Source organism: Triticum aestivum, chromosome 7D (genome assembly GCF_018294505.1).
Source record: "Triticum aestivum cultivar Chinese Spring chromosome 7D, IWGSC CS RefSeq v2.1, whole genome shotgun sequence".
NCBI lineage: Eukaryota > Viridiplantae > Streptophyta > Magnoliopsida > Poales > Poaceae > Triticum > Triticum aestivum.
In genome coordinates, this window is record NC_057814.1 from 23,380,191 (window position 1) to 23,402,626 (window position 22,436).

A 22,436-nucleotide genomic window follows, 5' to 3' on the forward strand; every position below is an offset into this window, starting at 1 on the left:
GTAGTTCATATCTGAATTGGATTTTTATTTATATATCTATTCAGCACATTGTCAATTATAATAATTTATAGTTCATATGTTTGAAATATGTCCAGTGCATTTTCGTATGTTGTAGTGGTTTACAGTAGATGTTGTGGTGCATGTTCATATGTTCAGCACATTGTAAGTTCATATGTTCAAGGGTAAATTGGGCTTTGTTGTAGTGATCTATAGTACATGTTGCACTTAGAAGTAATTGTTCAGTGAACTAAGAAGTGCATCCTCCCAATTTGGGCACTCACTAATGGAGAAGAAAGTCATATATTTTTTGAACTGAGTTTGAGCATAATGAAATTTTCATAGGACAAGGCACAAAAAACCATACATTGGTTGCACACATGATGTGTGTTGACTACTGTCATGCAAAGACATGGTTAGTGGGGACGGTCAAGTACTACTTGTCTAGGTTGGACTGTTATACCCTGCAGATCCCTTAATCAAGGTGTATTGGTGCCTATCGCGGAAGGACATAGTGAATGGTCTTGTGTGTGTGGACAATGTTGAAGAAATGGCTGTAATGGTGAGTGCAAGCAGAGAAGTCAAGACATTGGAGGTCCTAGTGGATGAGAAAACCAAGATCAGAACATTGTATGATGATGTCATACTTAATGGATGCCCACCAATGGCAAAGGTTGTGACACTTAGAAAAATGGCAAGGTCTTTTAAGTCTGGAGAGGGAACTTCCGATGGCAATGGTGCGAATGCAAGTGAGACAGAGGAACCAGAGGATGCAAAGGAACTGGTGGAAACAGGGGAAGGATGAGAGGCGGGGGAACAGGGGAAGGACAAGATGACAGTCTAACTGATTCTCATTTCAATGAGAGTGACTATGATTGTGAAGGTGGGGATGGTGACCTATTTGCTCATAATGTGGTGATGCGTCCATTTTCCAGCATGTTTTCATACTATTATTTATAATGTATTTTATGCACAATAATGCTTTATGGAGTAATTCTAATGCCTTTTCTCTTATAATATGCAAGGATTACACAAAGAGGGAGAATACCGGCAGCTGGAATTCTGGACCTAAAAAATCTACGTTAGGGCACCTATTCTGCACATCTCCAACTGAGCTGAAAATTTACGGAGAATTATTTTGGAATATATGAAAAATACTGGAGCAAATAACTACCGAAGGGGGGCCACCTGGTGAGCACAAGACACCAGGGCGCGCCTGGCCCCCCAGGCGTGCCCTGGTGGGTTGTGCTCAGCCCAGCCGACCTCTGGTGCCCATCTTCTGGTATATAGGTCATTTTGACCTAGAAAAAATAAGAAGAAGACTTTCGGAACGGAGCGCCGCTGTCTCGAGGCGGAACTTGGGCAGGAGCACTTTTGCCCTCCGGCGAAGCGATTCCGCCGAGGGAACTTCCCTCCCGAAGGGGAAATCGAAGCCATCGTCATCACCAACAACCCTCTCACCTTTGGGAGGGCAATCTCCATCAACATCTTCAACAACACCATCTCCTCTCAAACCCTAGTTCATCTCTTGTGTTCAATCTTTGTACCGGAACCTCATATATTAGTACCTGTGGGTGACTAGTAGTGTTGATTACATCTTGTAGTTGATTACTATATGGTTTATTTGGTGAAAGATTATATGTTCGGATCTATTTAATACCCCTCTGATTGATGTGGACATGGCATCTGTGGATACGACCAAAAATAATGCAGAATTATGGTCAAAAACAATATATATTATAAAGGTGCTTTCTATTAACAATAATTTCATGAATTGTTTTATGGTCGAAAACAAAGATACAACACCTCTTTTTATTACTTACAGATATTCAGAAGATTTACACAAGCCGAGAGTTAAAGTGCGAGACGGCAAACAAAGATTTATACATGCACACATATAGACGTACATGTACTGCTTTGGGAGCTAATATCATCAACTTAAGGAAGAAGGGCTCCATGATTTTCCACCGTACAAGGCCATGCACGTATCCATGTTTACATGCACCAACCTGAGGGAGCTCTACGCATGCATGTACGTCACAAGGAAGGCCGGCCTGCTAAGCCATGCACGCACGCGTGTCCAAAGACTTCATGCAGCCCAAGACAAGGCACACGGTGCAGCCTGGTCCAGTTTCACGGACGTGAGGAGATGGACTCCGGGACAGCTCACACGCCTACACATCTGCCTGCGTTAATAAATAGTCGTCATAATCCAGGGTTTAGTTTTTGGGTTTTATTGTATTGTCTAGCCATCGCTACAATTCGCATCTACGAGACGTGTAGGACTACCGCCTTGTCAGATCCACAGTGGAACCCCAACTTTTCATCTAGTTTGTGTGCTCAATTTATCATCCGCAATTCAGATTGCAATTCACCTTTGTTCTTGCCGGTTCTTCGGTTGCTTGCGGGAACTCGAACCTCGTTGTTCAGGTTGATCGTGCCCACGGCAAGGTCAATAACCATCGGAGATTGGTTTAGCGATTGTCGAGGCGTATCGTCGGGTACGGTATAGCCGGATCGTCAAGGTCAAAATCCATCAAATCGATAATTATCCCCATTCTCATCGAAAGATCGGGCCACCGTCACATCACTGATCTTGAGCATGAATATCATTTGTGAGTAGTTACTTTTGTTCTTGAGGTCACGGGAGAAGTCATGTCGCAAGTAATCATGTGAACTTGATATGTGTTCGATATTTTGATGATATGTATGTTGTGATTCCCTTAGTGGTGTCATGTGAACGTCGACTACATGGCACTTCACCATCTTTGGGCCTAACTCCTAAGGGAATGCATTGTGGAGTAGTTATTAGATGATGGGTTCCTAGAGTGACAGAAGCTTAAACCCTATTTTATGCGCTACTTCGTAAGGGACCAAGATTTGGATCCAAATGTTTAATGTTATGGTTAGATTTTATCTTAATACTTTTCTCGTAGTTGCCGATGCTTGCGAGGGGGTTAATCATAAGTGGGAGGTTTGCTCAAGTAAGAACAACACCCAAGCACCGGTCCACCCACATATCAAATTATCAAAGTAGCGAATGCAAATCAAACCAACATGATGAAAGTGACTAGATGAAATTCCCGTGTGCCCTCAAGAACACTTTGCTTATTATAAGAGACGTTTTGGCCTGTACTTTGCCACAAAAGGATTGGGCTACCTTGCTGCACTTTATTTAACGTTACCGTTACTTGTTTGTTACAAATTATCTTCCTATCAAACAACCTGTTACCGACTATTTCAGTGCTTGCAGAAAATACCTTGCTGAAAACCACTTGTCATTTCCTTCTGCTCCTCGTTGGGTTCGACACTCTTACTTATCGAAAGTACTAAGATTGATCCCCTATACTTATGGGTCATCATGTGGATGTAGTACTAGATGACAACAATGAATAACAAGAAGATATCTTTGAGAAAGATGATCCCTTGAATGATGATGACCTAAACCTTTCCAGAGAGGAGTTTGAGAAGTTGCGGTGTATATTTAGGGCATTTAATCTAGAGATGGATAGCAGCAACCCAATCTTCATGGTAAAGTTAGTATCACAAAGTTGTCAAGAAGGTTTGGCCAGATGCAGAACACAGTCTCTGTGTTAAACATCTATATCAAAACTTCCATCAAAAGTATAGAGGTGAGACAATGAAGAATCTTTTGTGGGCCATTGCTAGGTTAACAAATCTGGATAGTTGGAACTTGAACAGGGACAAGCTCAGGGATCAAACCTTAGAAGCTTACAACCGGTTGGATGGCAAGGCCCCAAACTTGTGGACGAAAGCAATTTTGTCAGATTTTCCCAAGTGTGACATACTATTGAATGCTTCCTCCCAGGGAAGGTGTTGAGCCCCCAAGTGCGAGGGTTTGCAGCAATCGGCAATTTTCCCTCAAAGTAGATGGCATTAAGGTTTATCGAACCAATAGGAGCTTTGAACTACATCAAATGATAAGTATTTGCACACACAAATACAAAACTTGCCTTGGCCCCCAATGAAACTAGTAAGATTGTTAGTCTTAGTAGCCTTGCCAGTTACAAGGATTAATGCAACTCGTGTTTGAAAAAATATGATTGCAAGGGAAATAAAATAACGGAATGAAAAAATTACAACAAAGTTATTGAGGTTGAGTGTAATGGGAAAAGAATGGACTGGGATCCATGCGTTCACTAGTGGTTTCTCTGGAAAAAAAATAGCAAGGTGTGGTGAACAAATTACACTTGTGTATCGATTAAATTACAGTTTTTATGATTATGACTATACATGGCATTATTGCATATAGGTATCATGCCGGGTCATCCATAGACCATTAATTCAACTGCATCTACAACTAATACTCCACTCCAGTACTGATATCTAGCATGCATCTCAAAGTATTAAGTAAAGAACAGAGTAGTGTATTAAGCATAATGACATGATGTTGACGATATATTGTCTTCACCCTGCATTCAAAAGAAAACCACTCAATCATCTTTTTGTTGTAGTGGCAACATCACAACACAAGCCCTTTTCACTTTCTATCATTGGGGTAGATTACTCACAAGATTGAACCCAACAAACATACACAACTTTATCATGAAGATCATCCATCAAACTAGGCCAAAGAAAGACAAATAGACCGAGAGATTTCTAATCTTTTCTAACATTACTATAGATTAGTTCATGCAATTTTAGTTATACCATCAAAGCATACGTATTATTTTTATCACTAACATATTAACCATTCTCAACTATCAATTACTATTCAAATCTAAAAAAAAGTAAAGCAAAAGAGTTCTAATCATTTCAGACAGGACTACCGCAATGCTCTAAGAAGTATAAGTGAAGCAATAGAGCAATTCTATAAATGCAAGTACATGGAGTGCCATGCACATTTTATCATATGGTGTGATGATTGATCATGACCAACAATCAAAAGCAACAAACACTACAAGAATAACATGTATCATGTGTAGCGCCCCAAGACCGCGGTAAATCGCGAGTGGACATGCGGCCACGCGCGGTCGTTATCCACACCGCATGTTTCCATGTGATTCGTGCAACTCGAATACTTATGACCGGTATAACATTTTCTATTCCCCGTATGCCATTTGGTATAGCCCACGTATTTGCAACTGACATCTGCAGGAGATGGCCTGCAAGGCAGGCTCAGGCATTGAAGTGAGGGGCGCATTCATTACATTTACATCCCAGTTCCAACAGCTTGCTGCACCACGCTCCCCACTGTCTTTTTAAACTTCGGGCTAGCTTGTCATTGCTGCCCAACCCTCCTTCTCATTGCTCCTTCTCCATTTCTCTCAGTCTTGCCGCGGCTCAGAAGCATGTGTTCTTCTCCCCACCTGTTTTGGCTGCTCAACTCATCTTCTCTTGCCCTCACCTCATAGACTAACGGCAGTTGAGAAGTATGTGTTCATCTATGTCCCAACGCAGCTCTACACCACCTGCATCTCATTTCACCGCAACCCAGCTGGTGGCTCCTCTCCGAGTGCAACACGGGGTGTAAGTTCGCCATCGACCTTTCCATCCATCTATCGTTCTCAGGCCAATTTTTTTGTGTGCGGCATGGAGGATGCAGGATCTGGGTGTAGGAATCAGCAAGGAGTAGACCCTTCTTGCGGCTTACGAACTTTTTCATCCCGTGCCACTCTTGTGGCCATGTTCTTCGTCCACAACAACTGAAACTCAACCACACAGCAAAAAGATCGTCGTCGTCATCATTTTTTTAGCACTATAAACCCATTAGATGGTCTGACATGTGACATGTAGTACAAGTATTTATTTTCTGCACCATGTCGCTCCATGTAACTGCTAGTGGGCTGTGCGTGCTCATATACTAATAAAGTAGATTGATATGTTATACTTAAAGAGCAGTAAGACAGTTTAATTTCCGTTGGGCGGCTAACCATGCAAGTCAGCAAGGAGTGACCCTTTTAAGCCACCAGATATAAAATATTAACGCGCTACCGTCAGTCGTTTAATGGCAGCCAATGAAGCATAAATGCCCCCTGACAGCCATGCAGCCACCCAACAGGGATTAATGGACATGGAGATGATGTCAAAGAGCCATGCCCAGGACTTTCCCCAAACCATCGCTCATGCTAAGGTCAAACAGACGAAACAGATGTGACCGCCTAGTGCCATACCTAAGAATCAACCAGACGGGATCGATTTGAGATTAAAATGCTAACCTGAGAGAGAAAGAGAGAGAGATGAGAAAATACCACCCAGCTAACAGACACGGGGCATAGCTAATGGACATGGCCTTATGCAGTGAGCACCCCAAACCTGAACTCTCCCTCAAAAAAGTCGACATGCTAATGTATGAATAGGATGAACAAATGTCAGCGCGTTCGATAATACCCAAATAAACAAAAGACATAGGATCAGATATAGTGTGTGAGATGCTACTATGCAAGTCTCCGCTTTTCCCAAGGCCACAGCTTGAGTACAGTACACGTCACCAGCGAGTCCGTGTGCTTAATGATGTCTGCCAATCACAAAAGCAGTTATGCCATTGCCCAAACTGTGACATGGGCAGACAAGCCTGTATTCATACGAACATAAATGCACTCTGAGTTCTGGCCCACTAGCGGGACGTATCACGCGAAGTATTCACGGGCACTGGTGATTAACATGTCAGGTATAGCGAATGTGCCTATATTAAGTAGCAATCGCGATGCGCACGCGGACGCACTTGATTACGGCATCGCGTGGCCGCATGTCCCAAAAATTCGCGTCCCCCAAAACCGACACTATGCTGATCTAGCAACCTTCGCATAATATTGATACCAAGACTCCACCTTCACAAAACATACACGTGAAAATGTGCACGCTATATGGTGAAGCGTCATTATCACATCACAAATTACAAATACTTCGCGCACAACAACAATAATACATATATACCACAACTCATAAAACCAGGTTTTTTCGATCAAAATCCAGCTCATGCAACGGAAGCAAAAAAAAAACCTTATATAGGTAAGGCAGAGGAGGGGCGATGGAGTGGAGGGAGGGCATAGAACGAGGCGTGGAGCACCGTCTGGATCCACAAAAGGCGGAGGCGGATGCGCTCGAGGGTAGTGGAGGCCGCATGGAGGCGCGATGTGGTGGCGATCGATGAGCGTTGAGATCCTCTTTCACCGGGAAGCAGAGGCAGCGGTGGGGATGGCTGAGAGAGGAGGTTGGTGTGCGTCCTGGCCACCGCTGACGGGGCTTTGCCGAAGGCCTCCGACAACGACGAGGAGGTGATGATGGGTGGCGAGAGAGACCCGATAGGCAAGCTAGGGGTTCAGTTCCTGATAAACAAAATGTAAGAAACAACATTGAACACTTTCAGATCTTAGTACAGGAAGTATTATACGGAGTATTATTTTTCAGGGTTGACCAGACAATACTTCAGGGGTTTGATTAAGATATAGAAAGAAACATGGACATTGTATTTTTTCCAACATTTCGATGAACACACAGCAACTATTATTTGAGAAAATTTTAGGTTCGATCAGCTTTTTGTAGGGATTTGATTTAGATATGGAAAGAAACATGACATAATTTTTCATTCCAGCATTTCAACAAAGATCACACGTCGACCTCGGCAAACATAATGTTAATAGAAGAAGCATCAAACATAAGCAAGAAACGGAATGTTTCCACATCTCAGTAGCAACAAGAACAGATAGGGAATTGCACTTGAATTCATTTTGCAATTCACATCAACAACTGATAAAGAAAATGTAAGAAACAGCATCAAAGATTTTCAGATCATAGTACTGGAACTACTAAATTATTTCAGTATTTTACTGAAGAACACAGTACGGGGACATAGTATTTTCAGAGTTGATCAGACAATTCTTAAGGAATTTGATTCATCAGATATAGAAAGAAAAATGGACACTTGATTTTCAAATCTCAGTAATCGCATCTCCAGACCACGCCTCAATACATCAATTGTTATTTTAGGAAGACTTTCATATCTCAGTGCAGGAACTATTATTTCAAGATAATTCAGAGTTTACCAAAGACATTTGAGGGATTTGATTCATATACAGAAAGAAGCACGACACTAGATTCCATTCAAGCATTTCGACAAACACACAGTATACTGCCTCTTCAAGATCACACCTCAATCGCTAAACCCACCAATCTGACGAACCAAGAACAGGGATTGCAAATGGAAACGAGCACCTATCCATCAGTGCTTCGACCTCGGCGACGTCCTCCTTGCCGCCGGCACCTCCGGAGCCTTCCTCTTCGGTGACGTCCTCGGCTCCGCACCAGCCGCAGGCGCCACCGCCTTCCTCTTCAGCGACTTCTTGGCAGGTGCCTCAGCGGCCGGAGCAGGAACCGCCGCAGCAGAAGCAGCAGCCTTCTTCCTGAGCGACGCCTTGGCCGGAGCCGCGGCCATGGGCTTCTTCTTCGCGCCGCCCTCGAGCTGCGCGGCGGCGATGCGGTCGAACTCGTCGGAGAGCTTCCTGGCGCGCTTCCTCTTGGCGGCGGCGGCGATGGTCACGAGCGGCACCCCCTCGCCCTCGGACTCGCCGGACTCGGAGTCCTCATCATCATCCACCACCTCGCGCCGCATCGCCTTCTCCTGGGCCGCGACCTCCGCCTCGTCCTCGGAGTCGTCGTCGTCGGAGCCGAGCGCGTCGTCGAGGGTGGCAGGCGCGGGCCCGTGCCCCGCGGCGCGGACCTTGGACTTGGAGGCCTTGGCGGACTTGGCGGAGACCCTGGCGTCGCGGCGCGCGGTGCGGCGGAGCTTGATGAGGTTGCCCTCGATGCGGCCCTGCAGGCGGAGGCGCTTGGCGCCGAGCCCGCCCATGGACCAGTGCGCGTCCCGCGCCCAGCAGAGCAGCGCGTCGGTGACGGGCGCCGGCGGGTCGACACGGTCGCCCGGGAAGACGCGGGGGCGAGGCAGGCCGCCGCCGTAGAACCTGCCCGGACCGAGCGCGACCACCATGGTGAATGAGATCCGACGGAAACTTCTTGATCTCTTGATCCGGCGGCCCTTGTCTCTCGCTCTGTGGATCTGGATGAAGGTGAGTAGGGAGAATTGCGGCGGTGGGGATGGGGATGGATGAGAGAGAGAGGGGCCGGCGAGGGGGTTTATAGGTGGGAGGGAGGCGCGCGTGGCGGGAAATTGAGCAGAGGGGATGGCATTGGCGCCAAGAAAATGGCGGTAAAAGAAACTTGGCGCGGGGAGGGGAACAGGGTCTGCGCGGGAAGGCGCCGCGGCGTGGGAATGGAGATGGCGGGAGGCGGGAGGGCCCCGTTCTGTCTATGCGTTCCGGTCCCACTTGGCAGGCTGCTCCCGTTCCCGCTCCTCTCTCTGCGACTGGGTCCCACTTGGCAGGCCGTTCTCGTTCCCACTCCTCTCTATGCGCCTGGGCCCTGCTTGGGAGGCTTCCTCACCTCTCTCTGTGCAGTGGGCCCAAAGTAATATCTTCGTTTGGTTTATACACAAGTCGTGTATTCATTTAAACTTGGTAGACAAAATATTAGTATTACCTTTGGGTTAGTTTTAGGGACAATGGTTTTTTGAAACCTGGTTCCACACGCCCCCATTGTAAATAAATAATAAAATCAAAAGAATGTTGCGTGTCGAGTTTCACGAAGAAATGACATCCGTGATTTTGAGATTCGATTTTGTTTTCTTCAATAAGAATACCACATGTGTCTTTTTTTTTTGAAATTTCACATGTGAGTAGAATATTCGACAAAGTTTGAAAAAATAGAATATTAAAATTGTTTGAATTCTTTACTATTTTTAAAAAAATCTAGTATTTTGGAATGGGTGATGGGTGCACGTGGAACCATGTCCACCTTTGTATTTTCGTAGTTTTATCCTTTAATTATTTTCATTTTGAAGAGCATAGATGATGTAAAATAGTCCTGGACCACTTTTTACATCACACGATGACAAAAACGCTGTTCCAATAGATGATGTAGATGTAAAAAAAATTACCCGCAAATAGAGCATGATGTAAAATAGGCTTCCAAGTGATGCAAATTTGCATCACTTGATGCTCCCAAGCAAATTTTATATCACCAGGTGACCACGCGGCTAGAGCAAAAATTACATCACCAAGTGCTCCAAGAGATGATGTAAAACAGGACACACATAAGACAAACATGATGTATTTTGCAACGAAAATCCGTTTCTGATCGAGGGAACAGCTGAGGCCGGAATCTCAGCCGATGGTGTCCTTGGGATGCACGTGTATATCTGTATTCCTGAGCGTATGCGTCTCTTGTTTTTTCATGGTATTCGGTGATGGGTCCCGCGCTTTAAAGCGCAGCTCAACGACCACGCCGTAGCGGAACGGGATAAACGCGGATGGATCAGATATTTTTCTGAGCCTACCCGTCCCGTTATTCTCACGGGCGCATTAACTTTTCTACCAGACACCCTTTTTCGAAAATGCCAGCGGAATAAGTAGCAGCAGTGTGATTTTTATGCACAACCAGGTGGGCAAACAACATTACTGAAGCACTATTGATCAGCTGTCAACTACTTCCTCTGTCCCAGAATATAAGAACGTTTTTGACACTATGCTAGCTGTGATGTTATTAGTGATTGGCAAATTCAGATTTATCAGGACAGACACCACGGCTTTATCTGAAAACAACTGTTTACAATCAGGAGGAACAAGCGGGGAAGTTCAGACACAAGTAACGCTCTAGAAAATCCTCGATTATTATAGTTTTACACATGGTATGAAAAAAGTCCTAAGCGTTGGGCACAAGCGGCCTCATGCAGGAGGTGCGACGTTGTCCCATCACACAACAGTTCTTGCACGTAACAGTCTTGCGAGGTTGTTTTGGCACAGGCAGATTGTCCTCTTATGCCCTGGGAACTTGCATATACTGCACAACCTTGTGCGCTTACTCAAGCCTTCGTATGACACTTTCTCTCTGCTCGAGCACGGCCGGCCAACACCATGCTTCTTGCTTGGAGCAGACAAACCAGCGAGGGCATCCCAATTGCCAGACGCAGTCATGCTGTTCTCATTGTCACCCATCTGTGCATCAATGTTTATGATTGCCCCTACTGAGCCATTGTTCTTTCGACTTGATTCAGCAGCTATCCTATCCTCAATTCCTAGACCATCCGTCTTTTCCGCCAGCGGAGATACCTCTACGATTAAGTCCTTGATCCTCCCAAATACGAGCTCGTAGGCAGAGATTGATGAGTCTCCAATCCTCACCAGTTCCATGGCGTGCAGGTACAGGGTTGAGCTCCGACAGGTAAAACATTGATTCGCAGCCTGATCCTTTTGAAAGTGAGCTATGTGTTGTGGCAAGATGTCTCTATCATCTTTCGCCCACCTTTTTAGGATGTGCCGCTTGGGTATCTCCGGTACACCAACGTGGTTCACCACCTGCGCACACGAGCAAAAATCGCTAAGCACCACGGGTGATAGCAAACAATAGATAGAACAACCCCTGCATAATGTCATGTCAGAAAGTAACCTTCAAAGCATGGCAGCGAAGCATTCCCATGTGGGCAAACTGCCCACATTCACATTCAAACCAGTCAACTTCATCTGATATGGTCACCTCGTATTCGACCTTACTCCACTTCTCTCGTTTTAAGGCGTCGTTGTGCCTTGCGATATTTTTCTTTTTCTTTTCAATCTCCTCGACTTGGTATGATCCACCTTCAAACAGATTCTCACCAAATTGTTCGAACATCTTTCTCGTGTAAACCTTACTCGCGTGCCTTTCGATAGCAACGTTTGTCCTCATCATAGCACTACTCTGAGTAGCACCAAAAAAGAGATAATTTGTTAATTCTGTTGGCTGATATATACAAAAACCAGAGCAACAAATATGAAAGACAATGTACATAAATTCGGCTTACAATCCTTGTCCTGTTTTCTTGGTAGCTTTCATCTGATCCCCGGTCGAATTGTAGCCTCGTGTACTGACGGACGAACACATGCATTGGGCTTGATGCCCATTTGCGACGTATCTCGAACTGGCTTGTCTTGTAATTGTGGGACTTCAAATTGTATTTTTCAACAAGTATACCCAGGCAGCCTCAAATTCTTCAACACTTGTCATGTGATTCACCACTTTATGGAATTCAGCCCTGAACTCGCTCTTGTTGGTGTATAGTGAGCCAAGATTCTCTTTTGCTTTCTTAAGAACATGGACATGCAAATTAATCCTTCAGCATTCCACTGTAATTTTATTTCCTTCAGTGCCAGCTATATCATTACCCTGTTTCTGTCTAGATAAACAAATATGCTTAAGGTTGGAAACTCTGAATCATCTGCATTTATTTGCTGCTTATTCATCAGTATATGGCAGATTAGTCATGGAAAATTTAATAAAAGAGGGAGATATTATACATCAGCATCATGAGTTGATTTAATAACGAGACATCAGCTCAATCTTACTTAGAATCAAAGTTCACCACTAACAGAATAGCACCTAAGTTTATTTTAAATTTTACTGCATGAGATTTCTCGTTGGACATATTATCCTTTTGCCAACTCTAATGATAGAGATTAATTGTTTAAAATTAAGACGAGCATGTGCGGGTCATTCACTTGCATTAACTTTTGGATTAACAATGTAGAGTTCTGTACTTCTGTTGTGTTGCCGGGCTCAGGATGGCCAACAAATCAAAATGACCAGCTGCCCGCTAAGGTATTGTTTCACTTACAAGTCATACTCTCAAATTCAAGTTTATTTCTCATACAAAATCATTCCTTTCTTTTTTCAGGACTTGGGTAGCCAATCAAGTCATGCACAAGACTACAAGAGAAACACTTTTGAATAGCTCTATATAAACTTTGCTTCTGAGGATTGCTCTACAAAACAATTACCTTCGGATGTAATACTTCCCTTTGAGATGTAGTAATTCACCTTACTATTCCTTTTGATGTTAGATGTGGAACTGTTCTGCCGTCAAGAAAGATACTGATTAGTTGCTGGTAAGTTTTTCACGGTTTAGCTTTCCAGTTAAATATGGTCTTGGGCACTAAATTTGAAAGGATTGTTCGCCAATTCGTGATTTCACCTACACTTATGTGATTAAAAAGCAGAGAAGGTGTATAGATGAAGCTGGACAGCTCGTATACTTCCAATTTCAGTACGTGCATATGTCAATACATGGATAAGTGAGCTGGTTAGCTAGTACAGAGTAGATAGAAGCAACTAGAATCACCTTTGCCTGTTGACATGCATCGAGCTTGCTGAAATTTTGTCTATTTTGGACCTCTTCCACGGAGCTGTACAAGGAGTGGCTATGGAGTGTGGAACAGCAGCAGTCCGCTGGATAAGGCAAGGAAAAAAGATATTCTGCTAAATTCGGCTCGGCTACGCAGCGGCAGACGGCGCGATTACGTTTCTGATCCTTGGGTCAGGTTCTCATGACGGATCCGATCCACGGCTCGGCTCGTCAGGGTAACGTGTATTTAAAAAAAACCGAGCCCTGGACGCTGGCGTACATCACTGTTTATCCCCGTATACCGCCAGTCGACATCAATTTCTTCCACACGTATTTCCTGCCACGGACACACTAGCGCAAATCCCTATAGCTGGACGTACCACCAAGATAACATGTTCAGATGCCGCCCATCTCAGTAACGCTGCTCTATATTTTGCAACACCTATTTACATCATCTGTTGGAGTTGGAGGTTTTTGATGAGGTAAAAAACCAAAATTTGGCCATGTAAATTTTTACTCAAAGCACCACAATTTGATGATGAATTTTACACCATTTATTGGAGATGCTCTAATAGTTCAGTAGTATAATATGGGATACTACTGGACTGTCGGCATCCAATCTCTGACCAAAAATGCACACACTGCCTGTACATAACTTATATCAAAGGCCTTGTATTCAAAACTACTTTCTTGTGATAGCGAATTACTTTCTCACGATTGTGCCTTTGTAACCATTAGCAAGAAAAAATGTTGTAGAAGAAGTGTACAGTCAAGGCTTGAATTTGCACTGTTAAAATACATCTTGTATATATATATATAGGGAGGAAGCTCTATTCTGTAACAACCAAAGTTTCAGACACAGCATAACAAATCGCTTTAAGGACAACCACAATATAATTGTTTCTGGGTACATATATCATATATATCAGCATCAGATTACAGATGCATGGACTGACGACACACAATGACAGGTTCACAGCAGGACATGGTAATATAGCACCTTATTCCACTTGCCTCATCCTCAGAAAATATCACAAACAGCTCTGCTTTCTGGGAACAGGCAAGGCAATTACATACACGATAAATAGAAATCGGTACCTGGCCGCTAAATTCCGCGGTTAGAAGCACATGCTAGGGGTTGGTGCAGGAGCGCCGGCGTTAGCAGAGCCAGGCATCTTCAGTGCAAGAGGATCCCACGCCTTGCCCTCGGCATCGCTGCAGCTGCCGCCCTTGTCTGGATACATGACAGTGACTGCGGTGGCGGGGCCGGCAGTGCCCTTTGCAGCCAGAGTCTTCAGGCGGATGCGCTCGGCCCTAGACCCGATGGTCTGCCCGAGGATGGAGGCTGCTATGGTGAACACCATCGCGGTCCTGGGCATGTTGACGGACTTCCTCAGCATCGCAATGAACGGAACGGCAGCATGGACTGCTGCGAACCACTGGGGGGAGAATTTCTTGGTGTGCTCGCGCCACACCCCTAGAGGGACGTTCGCTGCCATTCCGAGCATTGCGATGGCTACCATCTTTGCAGGCAGGGGCTGGGGACGGAGGGACTTCACGAGGGTTGTGCGTGCAAGGGCTGCTCGTGCAGCAACAATCGCAGGCGGGCACTTCAGCTTCATACCAGCTGGTGGCTGTAGAGCCTTGGCGACAAGGGGCAGAACGCCACTCATTGCCCGGTAAGAACGGGCAAGTGGGCACTGCCCATTTTCTAGCCATTCATCGCTCATTGCCTCGTGGGATGGTGGGTTGCCTCCTTTTTGCTGATAAGAATACAGAGGAGAACATGAGCAAACTAGTTGGATATATGAAAATATTGGTTACACATAAGTGCCTTTCTGATCAACACTAGCACTTGACTATCAAAAGAAGCTAAACATGGTAATGGAATCACAATTATTCACTTCAAAGAAAAGAAAAAAGACAAAGTTTTACAAAAAAATAATCATGAACTTGTAACTTGGGAGAAAATGATGCATTGTAAGTCACAGTTAGCACGGAATCACGGTTAGATGGAAGTCGAAGTAATGGAGCACAAGGGATAACATATGCAGAGCTTAACTAACATTACATAGCAAGTCTTGCGGTACAGAGGAGACAAAATGAGAGGTAGTTTTTCCTTTGTTTATACAATGTTAATACTATTTGCATGTGGTAAGTGTAGCGAAGACTTAACCAATCACGACTCAGCTTTTATGCTGTATTAAAAGCTCCTTGCTATTTCTAAATCAACTAATAACATTTTACATTTCTCTTACAGTTACAGTAAAAAGCTGTGTGTCATGTGGCTCATGGTTTCTTATTTGCAGGCCAGTTAGACAGCAAGAAACCCACTCAGTAATTGCAAATCAAGAGGGAGAATGAGAAGGGAACGGGGGCATTACTTTCATGGAATTCTGATCTGGCTTGTTGGGCTTCTTGTGTGACTGGTCTAGATTGTTGGGCTTCTTGTTCTGCTTTTTGCCCTTGCCATTAAAGAAGTTAAACCCAAATGGTCCAAATGCTGATAGACTTATGGTAGCGGCTCTAGCAGCCAATGGATTAAAGGGCAGAGCAGGTTCAGGCTTGACATCAGTGCTCTCACTGCGGTTCTCATCAGGCACATATGATCTTCCTGAAAGGGGAACTATCCCATCCTGTCCATGGAAAAGCTTGAATGCCGACTCAAAGCCTGGTCCATCCTCAAAGATCGGACCTTTGCCCCCTCGGGCCTGCAGAACAACACATGTTGTCAAGGAAAATTGCACTACCTTTGGTCACCGTAATCACAAAACAACATAAGAGGCAGATCTTACAGCTACAGGCAAAGCAGAAGAAAATGAAAAGGTTGTAGCTCCATTGATGTTCCTCAGGAACGGGCATCTCTCAACACCGGGATGACCAGAAAAGTTCTCCGATGATGCTGAGTCACAGAACAGGCTGCTGAAGAGCATTTCCATCCTGGGAGAAGCCATATAAAATAAACATTAGCTACAGAACAGAAATGCGATCGATCCAGGATGAGGTTCAGGAAACCGAATGGATGCATCATAATGTACTAAATGTAGTTCCAGAGAAGCATAACTGATGTGCAGGAAACTCACACGCGTGTCTTCACTAAATAATTATAAGAATCAGGGCACATATTATCTATCACCAGGGTAACTGAAAAAACTCAGCACCTACCCAAAGATACCGCGTGAATGTGAGGGGCAGGACGATCTATTATCAATGGTTCAGTCCAAGGACCAGAGTAGACGTTAACATACAAGGCTGGGCGCTATCGCTGTTGTGCGCTTTAGGTACGTTTCATGCCAGACAGCAACGGCTGGTTATTATCAGTTTCTTACCACGCATAGAGTTTGCTAGTATTTCAGTGGCTACTCAATCCTCCATGAGAGTTGCATACAAGATCATAAGCCAATTACATTTGTCATATTCTTCTCGAAATACACCTACAGCACTAAAATATATCAGAATGTCCATTGCTCGCGGCCGAGATGGAGGAGTCCCCAGACCAGGCATGACAAAATCGTGCAGCACCCCGAGATCCCAGATCAAAACACTGAGCAGCCACGCCCGACCGGCGAGAGATCTGCGCAACCACCGGAATCGGACAACCACATGCCTTCCTGGATACCCATCCCACCCCACCCCTGCCAGCAACTGGTCGGGGGGAAGCGGATTCTTCCCGAATCCGCCTGGACCGCGGGCGCCTGACCGAATTGGATCCGAGGGCACGGGAGCCCAGATCCGCGCCTGCCCCGTGCAGGCGGGACTGAGCGCCCTGCGCCCGCGATCCCCGTCGGCCGCGCCGACGGACGGATCGCCGCCAGATCCCGCCCAAATCCTAACGCGTCGGGCGACGAGGCTAACCCGGCGTACGGCACCGGAGCTGCTCGCGGAGAGGGCTACCGGAAGGGAGGAGGCAGCGGTGGGAAGGTTTACCTCGCCGAGTCGCTGGAGAGCTGCTCGCCTGCGTGCTTGGCTCCGTCCGTGCGGTGGTGGGGGGAGAGGAGTCGTGTGGTGGGCACAGCGCGGTGATGGGGAGGAAAAAAGTATAGATAACCCCCACAACTATTCCATTTGGATCACATAACCCCCTCATCTTTAAAACAGGGTTCTTAATCCCCTAAACTATCCTAAACCGGACAAATCACCCCCTAACCTTCACTTTAGCGGTATGGGACGGTGGTTTTGCATACGTGGCATCTGGCTTGGGCCCACAGGCTGGCCACGTGGAACAGGGGTTGCTGGGTGTGGTCTAAAACGACGCCCCCGAGCCGGTTCGACCCAAACCCAGCCTGTTCGCCTCCCTTCTCTTCATCTCCAACACGATCTCCTTCTCTGAGAGACGGCGGCGACGAGGTTTAGGGATGATGGTCGGCGGCATGAAGTGAGTATCGGACGGCGGCGCGGCGAGCAGGTCAGTCACCGAAGATGGATGCCCAAACATGTATTGCAATACCTTTGTATTTTCTCTGTTTTAGGTTGGGGTTTCCAGGGTTTGGGGGATTTCATGGATTTTGGTTCCAGATTATCTTACGTCTGTCATGTATGGAATTATTGATTTGGTTTACTGCCACCATGATATGTACGATTAATTGATTATGGTACACTCAAATTATTTGATTTAGGGTTGATTCGACTAGAACTAAAATTGAAGGAGTGTTTTTTAATTCAGATTCTTTTAATTTTGTGGACAGATCTGAGGCATGGAGAAGAGCAGCAAGAGCAGCAGTTACTGGGAGGATGAGTATGCACAAGAGCAGCAGCACAATTCAGTTAGAGAAGAGCAGCAACAACATTCAGAGGAGCAGCAGGTTCATGCAAATGCAGAGGAGCAGCAACAATATGTAGGTGCAGAGGAGCAGCACCAATATGTAGGTGCAGAGGGGCACATGGAAGAACCAGAACCTTGGAAATTTTCCAACATGTATTACCAGCCTAGAAGGACATCTAAATTAACAGTTAGTAGAGGAAAATCAAGTGTAGTTGAGGAGGAAGTAAATAGTGGCAGTGATTTATCTGATAGTGACTATGCTATCCCCCCTTCAGAAAGCAACAGCTCAGCATCTGATGATGAGGTCTTGGAGATGAGAAAATATGCAAAAGAATTGAAGGAGAAAGTGAGAAAGAACATGTTGAGAGAAGATGAGGGCAAAACATGCAATGTGTCTGATGATTTTATTGTGCCTGAAAACTCTTGGCTAGATGATTCAGATGGAGAAGGTACACCATACTTTGAAAGTGATGACGATATGTCATATGATGAAGGCAGTGCCTGAAAACTCTTGGCTAGATGATTCAGATGGAGAAGGTACACCATGCAATCAGTGCAATTTACACAATCTCTGGACTGATAGATGATTACATTGCCCCATGCTACAAGATCTCTGAGTACGACAAGATATATAACCATGTCTTGCAACCAGTGGAGGGAAAAGAGAGTTGGCCAGTTGCTGACATGCCAAAACCTCATCCACCTCCTCATAGGGTAATGCCAGGAAGAAAGAAGACAAAAAGAAGAAGAGAAGAAGGTGAGAAACCTCAGGGGAACAAGCTTTCAAAGAAAGGCATTAAAATTGCATGTTCTATGTGTGGGAGCTTTTCTCATAACAAAAGAACCTGTGAGAAAAATCCAAATAAAGGTCAGAAACAAAATGCTAGCTACACAAGAGCAGCAAAAAGAGCAAGGAAAAAACAGCAAAAAGATTTAGTAAACAACACACAGGTAATTAGTTATGTCTGAACTTTAACAGTAATATTTGTTCACTTCTAAAAATAGTACTAATAATTATGTTTGTCAGGTGCCACACCCAGGAAAGAGGACAAAGAAGCAAGCAGCGCATAGTCCAGCAAGGCCAACTTCAATGCCCAAAACTGCTTCTCAACCTGTTGGAAGGGGAACCCAGAGAAGGAATCACAACAGGGCAGGTTCAAGCTCACAGCCTGCTCCAAGAGTTCAAGTAACTTCAGGCTCACAGCAAGTGCCAAGTCAGAACAGGTTTCAATGGTTTCTAACTGGGGAACATTGAATGTCCAGCTTGCTTCTCAGTGTGCGCGCATTTTGTTCATCTGAAAATTGAGTGTCTCCAGCCTTTTGTGGATGTTTAGTATGTCAAAGACCTTAAGCATTTATCTGGTTTAGTATGTCAAAGACCTTAAGCATTTGTCTGATTACTTATGAGTAAAGATTATTATGTGAAACTTATGAGTAAAGATTATTATGTGACATGAAGCTTACCGAAAGTGTCATATGTCAGGTTTAACTCATTGCTGTAAATTTCTGAATTTGATCTCATTAATTTGTACAGTTGCGATAAAATACAGTAACATTGTTGTTAACTTCTGAATTTGCTGTGAAATGAACATTACAATGAACAAACATGACATTTCTTTGCAGTTCAATGCTCATATCTTAAATCTGAAAATCAGTACAAAGCTCACACAGCATTGCGTTCCAGTACAAAAGCTACAAAAGCGGCGGCGGCGGCTGATTTGGGTCCAACCGGCTGGGGGGGTCGTTTTAGACCGCACCCAGCAGCCCCTGTCCGACGTGGCCAGCCGGCGGGCCCAAGCCAGACGCCACGTATGCAAAACCACCGTCCCATACCGCTAAAGTGAAGGTTAGGGGGTGATTTGTCCGGTTTGGGATAGTTTAGGGGATTAAGAACCCTGTTTTAAAGATGAGGGGGTTATGTGATCCAAATGGAATAGTTGTGGGGGTTATCTATACTTTTTTCGATGGGGAGAGGAGAGGAAGCGCGGCCGGCACGCGACAAGGCGACCGCGGACTTCCGGGAGGACGCGTGGGTCGGGCTGGGCCTCCGCCTCTCCTGGGGAACTGGGCCGGGCCTGGGCTGCCGGAGAGGCTAGGTTCTTCTCCGGATGGGCCTGTTCGCAACGACCCAGCTGTACGTGTGTTTGTCTGTGGGCTAGCTTCTTCTCAAGTGCTAGCTAACTATGGTTTTTTCCCCTCAAAAAAAGAGCTAACTATGGTTTTTAAGTTAATATAAACAATAAAGCTAATTTTTTTAAAAAATATTATTCATGATGTCCTTCGGGAAAAAAAGGGAAGGATAAACGTATGCCACCATGGCCACTTGTCTTTTTTTTCTTCTGAACAACGGCGACTTGTCTCTTGTGTTGCCCACGATGATGATGGCATGGTACGAGTATGGGCCTCGCCGCTCCAAAAGCTTGCTTGCTCGGTGGCCACATCATACTAGTAGAATGCCCGTGCGTTGCCACGGGCTCTTGAAATATTTTACAGGAGTAATATAAAGATAATGCATGTTAAATTTCACACGTAGAGACAATATAACACATTAATAATTGAAGTCCACTTCACTTGCAATGTAAATTGATAACAAAAAAGAAATTGACGACATGTTCGTGTAACAAATTGAGCGATGATCTAACTAAAAATATTTTACAAATTATTAAGATCTACTTGACGCGCTTAAGAAATTCTCGCACAATATCAGGAAAGTTTTCTTCAACTTCATCTGCATGATGTTTTAGCAAGTATAATAAAAAGTGCTTTCTCAACTCATACCCATACTACACAAGAATTATTTATAGTTATCATGAATATTTCACATCGAAGGTCTTAAAACGTAGAACTGACAATATTCACCGCGCAAACCGGCTTGACCAACTCTTTACCGTTCCACCAGAGCATAAAATGAAAAACAAAATAGCCAGACACATCCCTGCAATTTTCTAAATTAATAACATATAAAATATAGTAATAACAAAAGTAAATGATTGTATTATGAATTTATTACCCATCTGTGCTCGTTGAAATACCAGTCGGAAATAAATGTTGCCATTTATAGATATATCAGAGTACCAACCGGATTGCTTTATTTCGGGCGCTTCTTTGAATTCCCTCGCTGAACATTTTAATTTCACCACATGCCTCAGATTTTTATCTTCTGACGACTGTGATGTATGAATAGGGTCCATAATACATACACAATATGCCTATTTGTGGATGACGTACAAGATGTATCGGTCAATGGATGCATTCGGAAGATAAATCTATAAGTGGTAGCTATTAGAAACAACATTAGACAAAACACCTTACTTACCATGTTACACGATGAGATGTTGTTGTCTATCCCAGGCTAGCTATCAAACAATGTTGCCAATGTCTGAGTAGTTTCCTTCTCGCAGAACATTTGACCTCGTGTTGACTCTAGAATCATGGACTCAGTAAAAAAAGACCATCTCTGGTGAACATGCCGCCGCGCCTCCCATCTCTGGTGAGACCATCGATCCCCCGATCCCCTAGCCTACCTGCCCGTTGTCGTTGTCGTTGCCCTCTCCCCTGCTGTCTTCTCCTCATGACAGAGCTTACCCGTCTGAATTTTTAGTGAAGAAGGTGCAGGCACGTAGCCAGGGGAGCACGGGACGGCTTTATCTAAATGGCAAGCTGAAGTGCAGCATTCGTGTACTGACAGTAATACGCTAGGTACTTAAGTGCAGCGGTTGTGTGCTATTAGTAATCTTGTACATACTATACGGTGGGTACTTAACTGCAGCCGTCGTCACTGACAGTAATCTAGTAAGTTGAAGCAGTGATTGAAAGTTGTAGCAGACTAACTAACAAACAAACAAATCGGCAGAACATAGCACCACAATTGACTGTGACAACGCCACGACTGATCGTTACCACCACCACACACACAGAAAATCTAATGAAACAGATGTTGTTTTTGGCATCGACGTCTGCAGCAGACGAGTTTGATAATGAGGTTTCAGAGCATACTTGGGGTCAACTATGCATAATGCACTCTTGCTGATACTGGCTTCAGAAAAATCAACCAGTTCAGAGTTCAGAGTGATGTGCCATCCCTGTACCTACCTAACATGGTAAAGATGAAAGGATAGGCACAATTGTGGCACACTTATGGTAAATATATATGCATTCCTTACCATCTTTGCTTCAGAATGTTTAACCTGTTTAGAGTCCATGGTGTCAACATCAACAGTAGATGAGTTACAAAAAAAATATGAGTTTGATAATGAGTTTTTTCTAAGACCGATAATGTGGTTCACATGCTAATACTGAAGATATTGTGTACTGAAGTTTTACCATAGCTCCTCGCCTGTGTTTTGGTACTGAAAAAACCAGAATGAAGAAATCTAAGTCGTACATGGTATTTCTCTGTAAAATTGAACTGCTGTTGCATGAGCCAGAAGCTGATTATGAGCTGTAATCTACCATTTGTGTTGAGGCTTGAGACACGGTCATATTGTTAATTGCTTGCCCTAAAAACTG

The 22,436-nt window shown here is 44.6% G+C and overlaps 4 protein-coding genes across 5 annotated transcripts; 1 reads left to right on the forward strand and 3 right to left on the reverse strand.

Moving 5' to 3' along the window:
- Positions 1-7,960: 7,960 nt before the first annotated feature.
- On the reverse strand, positions 7,961-9,075 carry LOC123167189 (60S ribosomal protein L22). The gene has a single exon (XM_044585021.1). It carries the CDS (start codon positions 8,942-8,944, stop codon positions 8,180-8,182), a length of 765 nt encoding a protein of 254 aa, XP_044440956.1. The 5' UTR covers positions 8,945-9,075; the 3' UTR covers positions 7,961-8,179.
- A 1,548-nt stretch (positions 9,076-10,623) lies between these two features.
- Positions 10,624-13,318, reverse strand: LOC123167191 (protein FAR1-RELATED SEQUENCE 6). Of its 2 annotated transcripts, XM_044585023.1 has the most exons (5): positions 13,163-13,318; positions 12,822-12,897; positions 11,849-12,220; positions 11,458-11,745; positions 10,624-11,366 (listed from the first exon to the last, which is right to left on the reverse strand). In XM_044585023.1, exons 3-5 carry the CDS (start codon positions 11,930-11,932, stop codon positions 10,764-10,766), a joined length of 975 nt encoding a protein of 324 aa, XP_044440958.1. In that variant the 5' UTR covers positions 11,933-12,220; positions 12,822-12,897; positions 13,163-13,318; the 3' UTR covers positions 10,624-10,763. The 2 variants fall into 2 exon arrangements, with proteins under 2 accessions (XP_044440958.1, XP_044440959.1); XM_044585024.1 differs by lacking the exons at positions 12,822-12,897; positions 13,163-13,318 and having other exon boundaries at positions 11,849-12,809.
- Positions 13,319-14,059: 741 nt separating this feature from the next.
- LOC123167190 (uncharacterized) lies at positions 14,060-17,242 on the reverse strand. Its single transcript, XM_044585022.1, has 4 exons — positions 17,093-17,242; positions 15,961-16,105; positions 15,550-15,876; positions 14,060-14,928 (listed from the first exon to the last, which is right to left on the reverse strand). The coding sequence occupies exons 2-4, from the start codon at positions 16,102-16,104 to the stop codon at positions 14,284-14,286; spliced, it is 1,116 nt and encodes a 371-aa protein (XP_044440957.1). The 5' UTR covers position 16,105; positions 17,093-17,242; the 3' UTR covers positions 14,060-14,283.
- Positions 17,243-18,446: 1,204 nt separating this feature from the next.
- On the forward strand, positions 18,447-19,182 carry LOC123167192 (uncharacterized). The gene is made up of 2 exons (XM_044585025.1): positions 18,447-18,878; positions 18,955-19,182. Exons 1-2 carry the CDS (start codon positions 18,447-18,449, stop codon positions 19,180-19,182), a joined length of 660 nt encoding a protein of 219 aa, XP_044440960.1.
- Positions 19,183-22,436: the final 3,254 nt, after the last annotated feature.

Coding starts and splice junctions, on each gene's coding strand:
- LOC123167189 (XM_044585021.1), bottom strand. CDS start 8,944: ATGGTGGTCGCGCTCGGTCCGGGCAGGTTCTACGGCGGCGGCCTGCCT.
- LOC123167191 (XM_044585023.1), bottom strand. CDS start 11,932: ATGCATGTGTTCGTCCGTCAGTACACGAGGCTACAATTCGACCGGGGA. Junction 11,746..11,848: donor AAGAAAACAGGACAAGGATT/GTAAGCCGAATT, acceptor GGTGCTACTCAG/AGTAGTGCTATGATGAGGAC. Junction 11,367..11,457: donor TTCGCTGCCATGCTTTGAAG/GTTACTTTCTGA, acceptor TCGTGTGCGCAG/GTGGTGAACCACGTTGGTGT.
- LOC123167190 (XM_044585022.1), bottom strand. CDS start 16,104: ATGGAAATGCTCTTCAGCAGCCTGTTCTGTGACTCAGCATCATCGGAG. Junction 15,877..15,960: donor CTTCTGCTTTGCCTGTAGCT/GTAAGATCTGCC, acceptor GTTGTTCTGCAG/GCCCGAGGGGGCAAAGGTCC. Junction 14,929..15,549: donor CAGATCAGAATTCCATGAAA/GTAATGCCCCCG, acceptor TATTCTTATCAG/CAAAAAGGAGGCAACCCACC.
- LOC123167192 (XM_044585025.1), top strand. CDS start 18,447: ATGATTCAGATGGAGAAGGTACACCATGCAATCAGTGCAATTTACACA. Junction 18,879..18,954: donor ATTTAGTAAACAACACACAG/GTAATTAGTTAT, acceptor TATGTTTGTCAG/GTGCCACACCCAGGAAAGAG.